The sequence below is a fragment of the Platalea leucorodia genome (genome assembly GCF_965183815.1).
Source record: "Platalea leucorodia genome assembly, chromosome: 2".
Classification (NCBI taxonomy): domain Eukaryota; kingdom Metazoa; phylum Chordata; class Aves; order Pelecaniformes; family Threskiornithidae; genus Platalea; species Platalea leucorodia.
The window spans coordinates 92,939,408-92,957,043 of NC_138824.1; the positions used below are offsets into that span (position 1 = coordinate 92,939,408).

At 36.0% G+C, this 17,636-nt stretch overlaps 1 protein-coding gene across 1 annotated transcript in view; it reads right to left on the bottom strand.

Annotated features, from left to right (window-relative positions):
• The window catches only part of RPGR (retinitis pigmentosa GTPase regulator), a 41,865-nt gene that overhangs the window by 12,678 nt on the left and 11,551 nt on the right, over positions 1-17,636 (bottom strand). The window contains exons 4-7 of the mRNA XM_082334238.1: positions 16,360-16,422; positions 14,615-14,773; positions 12,956-13,105; positions 4,091-4,249 (exon numbers count right to left, since the gene is read on the bottom strand). Of these exons, the coding sequence (XP_082190364.1) occupies positions 4,091-4,249; positions 12,956-13,105; positions 14,615-14,773; positions 16,360-16,422 (531 nt within the window). The remainder of the gene's footprint in view (positions 1-4,090; positions 4,250-12,955; positions 13,106-14,614; positions 14,774-16,359; positions 16,423-17,636) is intronic.

Genomic DNA, 17,636 nt, shown 5'->3' on the forward strand with positions numbered 1-17,636 from the left:
ACAGTCAGTTCTGCCATGAAAAGGCAGAGCTCTTTCATCCTTTTCATTCTCTGTCAAAAGGGTATCTTGACTTTCTTTTCTTTTTAAAAGACCTTGAGACAGAAGAAGAAAAATCCAACATTTTACATACTAACGCACTAATGTGCTGTATTGTTATATCAAACGATCTATTCTTGAAGGAATACTTCACTTTTTCCTTTGAAGAGATATCTTTGCTTTCCCTCCCTTCAGAGAATAAAAGGAGGTAATATCTCCTTTTATAGAGAGGATTATTCCCAGAGGATCTGTCATCATCTGAAAAAATAGAAGATATTAAGGCCACTCCCAATCATCTGTTTCTTCTCCAATTTCCAAATTCACAAGTTATTGTTATTCTACTTTTTTAAAAGCTTTATTGAAAAAGTACGCAAATTGGGATTGCTGCTCTCATATTTATTTTTAAAGTGACGATACCAACAGCTTTAATTTTCAGTAGGAAGCATTTGCAAACATAGTGGGTAGTGGATGCATTTTTTTTTAGTCTCAGAGAGAAATCATCTGGGATGAGGATATGATCTTTTTGAACTGGCTGACAGACTGTCATGAAGTGAATAGGTTTGTGCTGCTACAGTGAGAGAAAGCTTTTGCATGACAGAATTTTTAAATGCAATTCTGTTTATTCTCTAGAACAACTGCAAATATTAAAGGCAGAAGTAACAATGAGACTTGTAAAGAAGCTAGTTTCCAATACCATATTCAACATTTCTAACACTTTCTATCTTTAAAATTTTTCTTCCAAATCATTGCTCTCAACAGTTTAATTTTTTGTTCTCTGGAAAAAACACTGAGTTTCCCATTTTGGAGTTTCAGAGAAAAAAAATCAATTATTTCAATATATACTTTCTACCATTTACTCTGATACTTGCTGGAGAGATTCCAAACAGTAGTTTGATTTAATAACCCAGATAACAGTGGTTCTTACCATACAAAATTGCCAATAGAATAGATAAGACAGTCATAAAAAAGAAATCAAATGAAGTGCTTTGGAACAGACTAATTATGTATGAGAGTCAGGAAGAAACTCGCCTCGTACGCAGTAAGATAACTGGATTATGCTTGCTTCTAATTTGATAAACCCTAAGTAGAACTGATGACAAGAAATGAGCCAAGATGTGCAACAGTTTCTCCATACGACATTTTCTCCTATCCTATTCCTATATTAAATGAGATAGATGAAACGGGAGAATATACAATAGTCAGACACTCACTTTTTATTTTTTAAGACTGAAATGACACACCCTGAAAAACTGGAAAGACCTTGAAAAGATGAAAACCGTATATATTGTGTTACTAAAGCCAAGCAGTACCCATTTTCACGGAAGATGATACATGAAATTCAGAATTTCTTCAAAATTGTATTACTTTCTTAATTTAGGAAAATGAGCTTAAAAAAGGTATAAATGTTTCTGCTCCTCTTTAAAGATATATCTCTCATCAGAATTCTCAATTTGTACTCAGACCACTTCATCTCAAGATGCAATATAAACTTCAGTACTGATTTCAAGGTAAGTTTCTGGTGCAAAGCCTATAATGCATGCATGCTACGCTCACTTTTTAAATGATTACAGTGTCCAAATCTATCTCCTTTCCCAGTTTTTTCCCCAAATTTTGTTTTGAGTCAGAAAAATGTCTGTATGTCAACATTCTGGACAAAGTATCTTTCACTTGAGACAGTATTTCCATTATCCTCTACTCTTTTGTTCGAAGTGTCTTAGGCAGATATTCATAGCTGTAGCCTATTTATTAATAGCTGAATCACATTGAAAAATATCTGTCTGACCTTTCACTCTTATCACAACAACTATTAATCTTTAGGCAAATGTATTTTGTTGGAGGCTATTGTTTGCCCCTTCTCTTGACTCAATTGGATCTTCTGGCACTCAACATTTGGATAATCGACTGCCAGCTAAGCCAGCACTGAATTTCTGACTTGCCTGCTACAAAATCTATTTCCATAAGTAAGTAAATCTTACATACTAAGACACTGACTTACTATGATGTTTTCTTCACTGTATTTGTTTTTTGGCATTTATATTTTGCCTCTTTGTTCTAGCTCTTGTATAGATTTCACTATAACGCTGATGTCATCCAGATCTACATCCTCCTACTAAATCTCTGTAACAGTCATTTGTTATAATGAAATTTTATCACATGAAATACCATTAAAACAAAATATCTATTGGTTGGCTTCAGATTTATGGTTAAAAAAATAATCAACAATGATAATCAAATTCTTTCTGCAGAACTTCACTTTATAACCCATAAAATAATACTACGATTTATATATTTGCTGGCCCCAAATGTATGGTAATTTTTTTCCTAATAATGATAATCTGATTTCATGTAAAGAAATTTATTTTATGACATAGAATACTGCCAGGGCAAGACTGTATGTTGGTGGAAGAAGAGAGACAAAGGCATTGAAATGTAGACAAATGTTTGCATTATTTCCTGGATTGGCTACTGTTATTTCCTCTTCATAGTTTTCCCAAAGGAGTTTTAACCTCACCAGAATCTTGCAGCTTGACTCATCATTACACATAACCTTTCCCAGCACATTAGTTCCACCTTTACTCTCTCCGGTGGCTTGCGGTACAATACCACATCATATTACTTACAATTTCAGCTAGATTTTCAATTTATATTTTAGAAATTTTGGTTACATAACCTTGAAGGCATTCCACCAGATTGACAAGAGACGGCTTTAGCATTTTCATAATACAAATTTAAGGATTGATAACTATACATCCTACTTGTTTTTATAGTTTTTGCATTTTGGTAGGAGATTAATTACAGGCATATTATACAGCTGTAGAACTCATTACAAGCCAAAGCTGATATTTTTTTAAATCATCCGTGGGTAAAGTCCAACTCCCCTTTCCTGCTTCTATACTACTATAGGTCAGGATAGAACTTGTGGAATTAAAGAGCAAGCAATGATTTGCATATATCTCTTTGAAAAGCTAATTTACCATTAGCACACAACTATTTAATAGTACAGTAATATACACCATATTTCAGCTTCCAAGTACTATACATACAGCCCTGTGAACTAATATGTAACAGTTGTATTTGCTGATTTTCATAACTTGTACGATATGTTGAATGTCTGTATCTGCACTGGTTTTATATATATGCTAAAGATTCTGCTCAAAGTCACAGGCAAATTCTGTATCAAAACAAGAGGTATTTAATCCATTTAGGCATCCAGTAGATTGTGCATCTCCATTAAGTGACTTCCTAAATCCCTTCCTAAATATCCCGGGTCATTTAAATTTACTACAGAATGGAAGCTTTCCTTTAAAATTTCCCCCCTCACACCAATACCACTTTCAAGCTCCTTAGAGGAAAGAAACATCAATCATCCGTGTTGCACTAGGAGCTGCTGGCTTGTCACAATTCCAGTAAGAAAGGCACTCAGACTCTGTTAAGTACCTCTTAAAATGCTATTTATTGGAGCTAAGGCTATAAAGGAAAAGAAGATAGTATCCATAATCTCATATCTCTTCAGATGCTGGGAATCCCAAGCTGTGTGGAATTGAACAGGCCTCCAGCCAGGCACAGCATGCTATGCAGATCCCATCCATGGAAGGTTTCCCCATTTTGGTAATTTGAGCTCTTAAAGGATTTTCTTACAAGCAAAACAACTATTCAGCATTGATACTGTCAAATAAAAAGGACGTTCACATGGGAAATTGCTGCTGAAGGTTTAGATAAAGGCAAGGACACGCAGGTGGTGTAACCACTGGTACCAAGCAGGAGCTGCCTGTAAGCTCCTGTTACGATTAGCTGGCAAAGTTTATCCTGCAGCAAAAGGATATGCGTAGCACAGGCCTGAACGTCAAACGATATGCACAGCACGGCACAGCACAGCACAGGCCTGCACTTAGGTTAACTGTTACGAGGATTTCTACCTCCTTGATGTACAATGGTCTTCCAGTTAGGATCACTACAGCATCTTACATTTCAGTGGGATGTAAATTCTTTGAAGTAAATTGATTTTACTGATTACATTATAGGTCTGTAAAAAGAAGCCAGTTAAATCACATACCTGTCAGCACCACTGTGTGCTCTCCACCACAAGCAACCTTATTAACCTTTTCCATAATTCCCAGTACAGGCTGTGGGACTCTGTTGTTCTTCAGCTGTTCAGGCAGTAATCCCAGTTTCCCATTCTCAGGTTCTCCAAAAGTATAGAGCTCACCATCGCCTGTGAAAATACAGAACAGAGCAGGATTTCCAGCATGCACTCAGAAACAAGGATGGGTTGTCAAGACTGCTGCAGACAAAAACCAGTAAGATAGAAAAGTGTATGAACATTACAGGATAATTGCACATATTTGTATAATGTCCAAATAGCTGTGCAAAGCAGTCTGCTTTGATGGGACAAGAAGGGGCTAAATTTTAGCCCCTTCCAAGATGAGAACTGCAATATTTAGCCCACAAGGAATCTAGCCAAAGGAAAAACAAAACCATATACATCCTGCTTCTGAGAGGTTATAATTCCCTCTGTAATCAGTATTTATGCCAACTGAAGGTGTTTGTAAGAATCTCAATTAAAACAGAAAATCCTTTTGCATGGAATTTTGATAGAAAATCCACACTTTCTTCCTGTAAGATACAGAGAAGAAAAGAAAAAAGCAGAGTAAATGACATGAAACTGTGTGTGGTCTGGACAGCAAGAAAAGAGCTATATATTCAACAACAGAAATACAGCAGTGGTTCCATAGCAATAACTCCACCAGAATTAAGTTCAAAAAAATACTGAGAGGTCTTTACAGATCTCTTCCTGTAACTTCCTTCTGATCTGCTACATAATCATACAAGAAGACCCTGACATTCACCCAGACTTTTTAAGAATCCAGTTCAAAAACTGTTCAATCCCAAATTTGGGTAATTCATTTCATTTACAAGTTTCCTTTGTTTTATCTTTTCCAATCACTCCTTTTGCTTTTTCACCACTATGTAACTCTGAATTACCATCCAAGACAGCATTCTATATATCCTTCTACAACAGTTAAAACAGAACATGTAAAATGTACTTTCCATTGCTATATTTACAATTTATCCACATTTATCTACATCTTTTACATTTATCTACACTTTACATTTATCTACATCTTTTTTTTTACAATTTATCTACATTTACATTTCTGGTTTTCTGTTCTAAGTGGCCCCCAACTATTCTAACAAGTCAGAGTGAGGTTTAGGTAGAAAACATTTCCTTACTGCCAGGAAAGCTTCAAGTTAATAGCTGAGCGTTCTCCACTCCTGAAAAAGACTATCTGTGGAGTAGTGTCCTCATGGCAAACTGTGGCCCACGATCTGAATTTGGAATTACTTGCCAAAAAAATCATCATACGCTACTATGGAAGAAAAAGTTTGGGTTTTAATCCCAGTTGGATATAACGAAGCACAAGGATAAACAAAACTCTCACGTGGAGCTAGTCCAAGATAAAGAAATGTTTAAATTAGTGTAGGAGCTGCCTGCTAAATGAAATCCGAAGAGATAGCTACAGTTACATAATCAACATAATAACAAACCCCAGACATATACTCCATTATTAAAGCTCAGTAATCGGAAGCACCCATCTGCAATATTTTTGGAAACATTCAGATTTGTACTTCAGTACAAAATGTACTTTTACTTTCAGAGGGATACATTTCGTGTTCACAAATTTACTTTTACAGCATTTAGAGGCATTACTATTGCATGATGCACAAGTATCTGAGAGATTCTTATTCAAAAGCTGTGAAATCCTTGCCGACACAGCAGTTGGGTTAATCTCAGAAATGCTGGTCCTTCCCCACAGACAATGAAAACAGATGAGCTCAAAGAAAGTTTCAAAGCTGAAGCCTTGTTTAGGTGTTCAGAGTTGAGCATTGGAGAAGTCCATCCCCCTCTCCATTGAACATAGGCAGAGCATAAGAAAACAAGCTTATTACTAGTTTTCTGTTAGCCTTTGTGAATATTCCCCCATTTGCATAGCTGCTACATTTGTTGCTTTTTCCTTGCACTTTGTCAGCCACAACTTAAAATTTGGGAATTTAAGGACAATGGCAGTGACCAAAAAAATAAGCCTACGCAGAAATAGGAAATATGGAAGAGCTAAAAGTAAATCTATGAATAAAAATGTAAAGTAGAAAAAATGAAGCTACACATGCATTCTGAAAAGCAAATGAGGTTAGTCAAATTATCAAAACCAAGTTAATAAAAATTGAAGGATGTGATTCAAAATGAACTGAAGTTTACTAAAACTTGGGCATACCAAGCCAAGACAGGAAAGGAATTTTATCTTTTTGAATTTTTAATTGTGATTATGAGAAAGTCAAAACTGGTGTCAGTAAGAAATGTGTCATTTTTATTGCATTTTCCTGAGCTTTACTCTGGCAATACACTCATTTAAAATTTCCTTTTGCATGAATAAAAACTGAGCAAGAATTTCAGGTTGCAAAACCACATCTTCATTTTGTGTAACTATGGGACAACTAGTTAGTAATACATTTTCATTTAAGTCATCTAGTAAATCCAATAGATAAACTAGATTCAAAATGTTTTTCCTGGAAAACTCTTTTGCCAGCGATATATATATTTTTTTGCCAGCGATATATATTTTTTTTTTCCTTTGTGGCACTTGGCACTTGATTACTTTGTACTAAAGAGTGACTACAGCAGTGCCAGGACCCTCCATCAGAAGGGCTTTGATTCATTCTGAAAACCCTTAAACTACTATGTCTTTTAATAAAGCAGTGCTTCTCCTCCCATCCTCTCAGAGGAAGTAATGCTGGAGCAGTCATGCTGATCTGTGATGTATGTTACCTTTGGTATCGACAGTCCACAATAAGCAAAAAGAAAAGGTCTAAATTATGATCTATTTTCTTCAAAGGAAGCCTGAGGATGGGTTTTCAATGAATTTTAACTATAGGGAGAATCTGAAGTTTGTCTCTTATTTTACGGTAAAGTTCATTCAGGACAAAAAAAAAAAAAGAGGTTATGCATTTTTTAAGATACCTCAGCTTCAAATTAATTTAAATAAATTTATCAATTAGCTTTAAAATTCTGAAAAAATGTATGACATAGTCAAAGAGCAAAAACTGTAAAAAGGACTTTTTTTCATAAAAGCTGAATTCCTGCTTTAAATGGAAAATGGGTCCTAAGCCTCAACATAAAGTTGCAACCCAGCACTTCCACCAAAGACTTAGAACCTAACTTTGATGGCACAATATTTATTTGTAAAGCTTACAAGACCTAAGAAATTTAGCCTCTGCCTTAGTCAAAGAAACCCCAGACTATTTTATATGATTTCAATATATTCTAAGATCATTTCCGCCTCTCACAATGGCACAGATTCTTCAAGTACCATGTTAGGAGCACTAAGGCTAGCAACTGGACTTACCCTCTTTACTGAATGGTCTAACTGCACAGAGGAGCAATCAGGGAATGACAATAATACAATCTTCCTCAATGTCAATCTTCCTGCAGGGTTTCACAGGGCTCAGGCTATTAAGAGTAGCCACCCACAATCTACATTCTCTTCAGCAAGACAATGAAACAGGATAGCAACTGTATTTCCCAGCTATCGTCATCAGAGGTGTAACCCCATCCTCCCAACTGTCCTTATTTTTTCTATCATTCTGACATTTTCTTTCCTGCACACACAAACTACACCAATAATATTATAACACTTCATTTACCTGCATGTATCTATGCAGAAATACCTTTGCTGCATTTTTCTACACTTCTAAGAGGTCATTTCAATCTGTCTGTGTTTTTTAAGAAACAGCAATTGATCTCAGCTGCAGAAAAGTATATTTAATTTCATTTCTAAATTATGGATTATGTTTAGGCTTCTCTTCAGTTTGATTTTCTGTTTTAATTCTGATCTTTATTCTTACACCTATGTGCAGAAATACTCTGAACAGGCTGATACTTTGCAGTTATTTGCAGCAGCATCAATTTTCTATTCTAAAACAGTAGCCCAATGAACATCAAAAAAATCAACTCCAATGTGAGGCTTTCTGTAACCAAAACATTCCATTGACAAAAAGAGATTTTATTAGGGATTCTAAGTGAAAAGAAACAAAAAACCCAACAACAAAAAGAACCCTGTATTTTTTGGAAGAAACAAGCTGATAAACCCCCAAAAGCACTTGGGAGTTAACTACTCACGCAGCTCTCTTTGAAGAGACCAGCCCTTCTTTTTAAACACTACTGCACTGCAAATATTAATCCAATCACAATCTAATTAATAGGATTAGAGATTCAAATGGCCAAGCTTCCACTGACTTCCCAAACTAATCAAGTTTATTACATTTTTTCAACTTAATAATCCAGCTAACAAAGATAAACCCATTTATTAAAGCAATTTTTGAATACATTACACATCCCTTTAAGGCAAATAGTAGTCTAAAAACTATGAAGAATAGCTATCAAGCACAAAAAGAATCCAGTCAAACCCAGATAAATTGTGAGTACAGTATGTGCGCAGTACATCTGCATTTTAAGGACATTCTGTTCACAATGGAACCTGGTTATTTCATTTTCTCATCTCATAAGAGTCACATTCTCATGTGTTGAACTTTCCCTACTGTGGCACATTTTCTGTATCACTAAACTTTAGGTCACAGGAGCATGTCGAGGAAATGGGCAAGTGAGTGGAAAACTATCTTTGCACCTCAAAGGCAAATGCACATACTGCAGGTGAGAGAAGATATGAGACCTGGCTGGTGGCAAATGGGGGCAGTAGACAAAAGAATCGGATCACTCTATGATCCCTTAAATAAATGAAGAAAAAAAAAAAAGTAGTATTTATTCAAGACCAAAATGGTTGAAACCACCTCAAATGTTGAAATTCTGAGCAAGGAAGTGTTTATCAAATGGATGATCTTTAAAACTGGTCCTTAAAAATAATGACAAAGTACATTAAAAGGGAATTCAAGGAACCCACAAAGCTCTCTATGAAAAGACATCTTCTCAGTGAGAATCTATCTTGACCTTTCTTATAGTAACAGTTCAGGCAAGGGAAACACCAGAAGAGGTCTAATATATTCAATTCCTTTCTGGCTCCACGAATGTAATTCTGCTTTAGACACAAGAGTACTGGTTAGATACACTGGCTTTTCCTGCTCTCCATCTCCTCCAGTGGACATGTGAGCTATATATGCTTGTCAAGCGTAATGCTTTCTGAAAAATTGTCCCCTCTTGAGTGAGTGTGGTCAAAGACTAGTCAAGTAAAGATCTGTGTATGGACTCAAAATCGTTGCTACACTCTTTCAGCTCTTTCTTTCTCTGTTGCTTTGTTTGAGACATACCTCTAATATGGGGACCTAACGTCCTAAGTCTGCAAAAAGAAAGGAAAGGAAACAGATACTGGGAAAAAGTCCTAAAGAGGGCTGGAAACTGTAAACTAAAAAATTATTTTCAGTGGAACTCTTTGAAGAATGCAAAGTGAGAGGAAAAGGGATCAAACAATCACCTTTCAAACATGGAACAACCAGACCAGCTACCTATTTTGCATATGGAAATGAGCTATCCATTGCCTATGCTTGTGCCTAGTCTAAATTTCAGAAGTGTTTTTTATTAAAAATAATTCAGGAGATACTATGTTCTTCTATTCTACAACTGCTTTTGGTGTCAGTGGGGCCCACGTGTACATGGCAGAATACAGGTGACTGATGTTTAGTAGTTGAATTATCATCTGCAAAGAAGGCATTCTAAAAAGCAAAAGTAAGAAGGTGACAAATCACCCTTTTGGAGCTACCGGATTTGAGAAACTTCTGGGGGTGGAGGGAGGGTTGTAGAACTGAAGTATAAATTCAGATGATTGAATGCCATGCAATTTCATGCTTTTATCTACTAAAGATTTGCGTCAGGATACCACTCTACTTTTCATTGACATTGCACTTGGCTTTATAGGAGTTAAACACCTTCAAGACAAATGCCTACTAAAATATCTTTTCTAAAACCAGCTGTTTCAAAGAAATAACAACTTTAGTTTAAAAAAAAAAAAGGTGGAATCCATACTTCACCACTTTTTTTCTCAATAGTCTCTTATTAATGAACATCCTGCCCTGGAGAGGGCACTCTGTGACCACGCTATGTATTCTAGTATCTTCATTAACCACCTTTTAGTTTTAACCCAGATATGCCTGTGATCCTAACGGTTTGCTTAGCCAGTATACAGCTTTTGTCAAACGTAAATATATTAAGAAAGGGAACCATATGGTGCCATGCTCATCAGTTCAGCCCAGCAACATGTATCCAATCCTACATCCTGCAATTATGTTTTATTATTAAAGACACTATATTATTTGATGCTTTTTTACGTACAAGTCATGTTAAAAAAGTCAAAATGTAGTAATTCTATAGTATCCTAGTAACTGATAAGTTACAGGTGTTGAAAGCTTTCTGTTAATAGTGTTTCTCCCATTTCTTCCATAGTAACAGCAACCACAATCTAAAAAAGTTCCTCTGGTATACTTCATTGATGTTGAGGGAATTAATACAGATTATACACTCACCTGAATAGTTAAAATTTCATTTCTGGAAATACAGAACCACTTTCTCTTCCAGATATTTCCTCCAAAAGTATGTATTAAAAATAACACTAATCACTCCAAATTCTAGTACACAAGACAAAACCATACAATAAAAGTACATGGAAAACTCCCTGTGCTAGGCAAACCTTTAAACATACTTCAAGGCATAATTCAATAACTAACTGGCAATTTGGGGGAAAAAACCCTATCCCTGTAATATGAATATTCCAAATACTCCATAATTATCTAGTTTGCTATGTTCTACCACCCCTCAGAGGCAGAATACTGAAGATGTGAACCACTGTTCTGAGCCAGTCTAGCAAGTCCTACAGGCAAGTGTTTTCCATAAGTGAAAAAAGAATCCTAATAATACTTAAAGAATCACCTTTTTTAAGCAAAATCTTTTAACAGCATAGTGCCTTGAATTCCTTCCTAACTAGGCTGTAAGAGAAATACAGTAACTACATTTGTACTCAAACAGACTCAGCTTGAAGAACTTCCAAATTCATAATTTAATGGCTAACTTCATAGCTAAAATAATGTGTGACCATAGTACACTTAGATTAAATGCATAAGCTTTGTCTTTAAACACTGTCTGGACATACACTGACACTAGTGCAACAGAAGATCGATTCAGTAAAAGTACCTGGATGTCCAACACTAAATTTCTATGGTAGTTAAAGTATCGGTCAAATAAAATTGTCAGCAAGGGCCCAAAGGAAAAGAATAAAAAAATATTCCTCCTTTCACCACAGAAGAGGCCATCCGTGTGTCAGTAGTTTCAGCGAGATAGATTGAAGCCCAATTTGTGCAGGATTTGCAGATACTAAGGCTGAAAACTAAGATTTTCCATCTCACATCCAGGTCTGTTTAAACAGTAATGGGTTCAACAACTCCCCATTTTCACAGCTGATAACCAGTTCATCTTCTTATTAATATTTTAAGAGGCTCCATTTCTCTTACCCAGCTGCTACCCTAATCCTTTTTTCTCACCCTGCTCCATTAAAAGTTTCCACTGCCTTAGCGGACCTGGCACACACTGTTCTCTCCTTGCTCTTAGATGCTTGTCCTCAACCCTTCTTCTAATGAGAGCTTTTCACACATCCCACTGCAGTCCTGTCAGAGCTTCAGCTCTTGTCTCTAAGGCAGAAATACACACCTTCTTACTATATCCTTTAAGTAAGGATCTTCCCCCCCCCCATTTATTTTGAGTTCAAGAACCTGTAGACTTCCTAACAGGTGCTGAGCTCCTCATCAGTCAGAGGCACTTTGCTCATTTACTGTAATAAAGCATCTGTAATAGAAGTTGCACACTACCAGTATAACACCTAATTAGTATTTGTCCACCATAAGACATTCTCATTCTGTTAACAGCATATTCTCAGAGAGCTATATATTGTATGTGGCAGTAAAATACATCAAGTAACCTGAGAAAAGTATCTGGTGGAATAGTTCCTGAGTACCCATGAAAAGCTTTACAATCAAAACTATTGATCCTTTGAAATCTTTAATTACTCTGAGGGGACTAAACTGTAAAGCTTAATAAAGTAAATCTATATGACTGAGAGGAATTAATGGCTGCTCATATATAATACCATCAGTACCGACTGATAAATTCACCTATGTTGGCATTATTAAAAAATGAGTGGCATCATCACTTTGGAAACCAACAGAGAGGTGGGAAGAGAGAGATGGAAAGCAACGGAGAGGTGGGTTGGTTTGGAGATCAGACACCGACTCACTGTAGCGTGTGCTTCTCCTCCTATCGTATGCTGCCTGTTTAACTGACTTCAAAACTTAAAATTTAAGACATGACATCAAACTTTGACAACAATCTTGCACTGCTAGCAAATGAGATTAATTTTTCCTCAAAACATAGTAAGTCTATTCAATATTTATATTTCTAGAGAAGATGAAGATGATTATTTGATCATCACAAAAAAATGAATAATCTCAAGAAAAGTTGGATTATTGAAACCGTAATATTAATTCACAACATTTGTCATAACCTTCATGAAAATAAAGTGTGGCAAGATAGTAATTCTTTCTAATATACTTTTGCATAACAACGTGCAAATGCAGGAAGTTTTTTTCTCACGGTATTGTTAATTCAACAATACTATACAATTATATAGTAGATTACATACAAGTTTCCCAAATAAATCAATTAGGACTACATTTTAGAAAACCTGCCTCTGGCAAAATCTCCCGATGTGACACAAAACTACATAGGTGACTTTCTGCCACGTGGCAGTTTTTAACAACTATGGCATATCTAGTTTCAAAAGTAATGAGTGCCTCATTAGCTACCTCTACAAAGACAACAGTTTGAGAACGACTAACTTGTCTCCACTAACCACTATTCCCATTCTCTTACCTGTTATCAAGGCGGAGTGATAATATCCACAGGATACAGAGGAAACAGGTTTTCCAACATCCACTTGACAAGGGACACTGACACAGGCTTCATCAGCCAAGCCAATCTGACCTTCCGAATTGTCACCCCACACAAAAAGCTGCCCATCCTCTAAAATGTAGACACAGATAGTTAACAGATTTAAAACCAAAACTAATAAAAAGTTAATCTACCCTTTTAAGAGCATTTCATAAAGTCTGTGTATGATACTACTAAATGTCATGATCTCAGGGACATAAAATGGTATTTAGCACAATGTGACAAAACAGTCTGAAGTAAGAAGGTATCCCTTAGCTTTTCAAAAGTGACACAGAATATTTAGTCATCAACTGATGTTAGACCATAAATAGCAACAGCAAAAGTACTATGTAAAAACATTCCTTCAAAAAGAGGAAGATTGAGCATGTAAGACAATTCAGTTGCTAGAGGTCAGTATGAAAATATTATGGTGAATTTAAGGCATCTTCTCATTTCTAGTAGCAAGTCACCACTTTCTCGTTCTTCCAAACTTATTCTTTGTTCTGACTTTGGTACACATCCCACTTATTCGTGCCTTATCTTTCAGTTCTCTTCACAGGTGATTATATTGCCCAGCTTCATTTTGTTTTCCTTAAACTACCACAATAGCTGTTCCAGTTTTATTAAAACCAGCCTCTGTTGATACAAAGACTAATGGCAGCAGTAAAAAACAAAAAAAAGGTAGGAAACAACATGAAAAATCTCTAGATCTTTCTAGAAGAGATGAAGTCTTCTCTCTGCATATTTCTTATTGGTGGCAAGTAAGTTGTGAATAAAAAAACGTACCGTCTACAGTACTACTGAGATGCTGTTGGGAACTAAAATCATTCAAAGTTGACCTACAGATCTCAGGAGAATGTTAGCAATTGTCACAAAAAAAATACAAACCAAACGAGCAGGCTAGCATCTCATTCATACGCTTTTATGCTCTCTGTCACATTCTGAAATGACAGCCTCAATAACTTTTCCTAAACATGTACAGAAACAGCTGCTTTATATCAAAACTTGAGAAATTACATTATAGGGTAATAAAGGACCGCCCATCCAATGGCTGAAAGTATTATAACTGTGTGGACTTTCACATGTCGCAGTTGTGTAATTTTGCCATCAGAGAAACAGGTCATTGGTTAGGCCTCTCAGAATTAGTAATGACACAGCTGTGTAGCCTGTACCAGTAGACCAAAATAGTTGCAGTAAGAAGTGGAATTAGAGAAACTTAGTTTTCATAAGATTCATGTTTTGCAGCTGGCTTCCCTGGAAATGAACTGAAGATTTTTCCCATTTTGAGGATATTCATACTGTCTCTCCTTTGTAAGGATTCCTACTAAACTAGTATAGGTTGAGCTCCCATTGCAGGCCATCGCTCATGGAGAAGGTCTACTTTCACAAAAATTGTAGGAAGTTAATGAGACTGTCACCCCTTACCAGATTGTGTTGAAATAGGTAATTGGCTATCAAAAAAAGGGTTATGGTTAGTAGAGAAAGAAGACAGGGAGGCACAGAAAATACACCCACATATGCAGACAGAATGCTGGAAGAAACGTTTCCCTGGAATACCAGGCTGGACGGACATAAATAGATTTTATTAGAGGTTGCTCTTACCAGTTACTGCTGCTGAGGTGTATGATCCAGCTGCTAGCTGTTTGATCTTGTGCTGGTTGGTAAAAAAACTAATTAAATGAAATGTGGTCCTTTCCTCTGTGTCACCTAATCCCAACTGACCTTCACTGTTACCTCCAGCAGCATACACATTTCCTTTTTCTGCATACAGAAAAGCACATGTAATACACAGAATGAAGACATTCTCATCAGTGGTAAAAAGCCAGAGAAACTGGAGCAAGTAATTTAATTTTTGCTGGAAAAACATTACAGAGAAGTTGGGGTCTACTGCCCTGAAATATGCTCGAGTTGACATTAGCAGTTTCTGTTGTAGCTAGCAAGGAGGCTTCCCTGCACACGCTTGGATCAGAACTTCCTAAAGGCCTTACATGTACTTAGACTGACTGAGTTTCCCACCATTCTGGAGACTGATCTAAAACGTAAATATAATGTGAAGTTCTGCAAGAGTTCTGCGAAAATGACTACTAGTAGCCCTGGCAGCCAGAAGCGGCTCCTTCCCCAAATAATGTATATTATCAGATAAACCAGGAGGAAAATGGTGAGTGATGTCACAGGCAAGAAAACTGAAGTTGGATTAGTACGTACATTAAAGAGATGCATAACGTGATAGTTTTGAGTACTGTGAATGAAATATATTTTTGCTTAGGTTTTTATTAGAAATATTTTACTCATTTTAATATTTAAATCACTTGATTTAATTAACTAAGTCTTTATTTTGTTTTAGAATCTTAAAATTAAAGTTAAAGCTGATGATTGATATCTTCAACTTAAGAGAACTTTAAGATTTATATTTTTAATTTTAGTATGTTTCACATCTAAAGTGCTCATCTATGATGAAAAAGATAAGGCCCATTAATAACACAAATCCATACACAAATGTGATAAGCAACTGACATACAATTTATAAATGGTCCTTGCTATATAAGTGGCCACAAATTATCTAGCCAGCGTGTACACTAAAAGTGAGTAATATTTACCCTGTGCAGTCTTGCATACTCAACTGTTATTAAAATGTTCTGCTTTATTCTAATAGTCTTATTTACAGTGCTCAGGGTCTCCACATATATAAACCTCCTAATAATCAAACAACTCTTTATAACATTACTGCAAGCTAAAGGATTGCAACCACAAAGATGGCTATTCCATTACATAAATTTTAGAAGCATGACAAGAATTTGCATCAATTCTCTGTATACTGTCTCTCTAAAATTTTATTTTTTAGTTTAAATTTACAGTTTATTTATTTATAGCTTAATAAAGCAACTTGTCATTGAAATAGCAGACTACCTTGTCTAACCAAAATGCAACAAAATTTGAAGACTTGAAAACATTCAGTTCTACTATATTTACTCAAATATACAACTTCATACTAATAAAGATAAATTACTTGTCAAAGGTAAATTTGAGTACAGATACATAAAAAATACTAATATACCCTTACAAGACTTAAATGAAATATTGATAATTTTTAACCACACCTCAGACGCCAGCAAGAAATTTTTTCATCTGTCTATTGCTAGCAAACTCCTATATAACATTATTTTATAAATGCATTGGCTCAGAATAAATCAAGCATTCAAAGAACTGGATATCAAACCCCCAAGCTTTAACAGTCCTATTTTTGTTTATTTTTCCTTCCTCAACACTCCTGGGGTTCCTAATGTAATTTTGCATGAAAGCAAAAGAAGAAATCTATCTTTAATATGTATATAATATAGGTTACATACCTGTGTAAACTAAAGTGTGGTTTCTTCCACAAACAGCAAGTTTTGTTTTTTCTGGTTTTAAAGCTATGAATTAAAGCCAAAGGGAGGGGGAAGAGTTACAAACAAGCTGATAGCTGGTTCAACAACAAAATGTTCTATGCTCTAGAGGGAGCTCTGATTTTTTTCATATTTTTACCAACAGAATGATCACTAGATTCATTGCCCATTTGAACCTAGCACATGACTTATTAAATCAGGATTCCCCCAAGACAAGAAAACAGATATAGACCTTAAAAACTTATAGCTGACACTCAGGTTAACTTGATGATGGCTACTTCATACCAATGCCACATTCCCCAGAATTTACCATTTATGGGATACGCCTCAAATAATATAACAAGTTGCAGGACAAAATGCATGTTTAAAGCTGTCTTCAGTTTTCATTAACAGTACTATTCTTAACTCCCTCTTATGCTTTTCCCACCATCTTAAATCTTCAAAATCATACCGTTCATTTGTCTTATCATCCCTATCTTCCTTTGTTATGCACAGCTACCTTTTTTGCTAGACTTTTGCTCTGCACTGCCCTCATTGATCACTAAACTCAATTGCTAAAGACAGTCCTATCTGGACTAGCGCCTAAAATTTTTGCATATACCATCCTGTCTCAATTTCAGCTCAATTACCACCCACCCACTGCATGTACTTCTCTGCAGTCTGGTCACTGTGAAAGACTGGGAATGTATGCGAGAGGAGTCAAGAGTTATTTTGGTGGGAAAGAGAGAATACAGAGGTGCCTTTTCTCCCATGGCAAGCGCACTCCATTTCAGAAACAGAGGAAATAAAATCTCACCGACTTTTCCATCCTCTCTCCAATTACGGATCATGGCGAACAATTTGTCCTCTCTCAGCCATGTCCATGTGTCCTACATAATGCTCTTAAGCCAGCATTATTCTACATAATATATCTTTAATTGCTTTTCCACTGCACTAGTCCATGGCAAAGCCAACAACCACCATCCCTTTCACAAACCCCTTTTCAGTCCTTCCAAATCAACTTTCATCAGCTCCATAACATTCAGATTAAAGTCCCTTCTACCTTCTACCAAGTCATCGAATAAATCTATCTACTTAAGCATGAACTGTCTCTGGTCTATCACACAGACACAAACATAAATTGTCCAAATTCAGGTTCCTGCCTATCCTGTCTGACACCTACCACTACCACCAGGCTGGAACCATAACACTTCCAGTGTTGGCTTCTTCCTGCTGCTTTATATCCCAAAACTGCCTCCGAC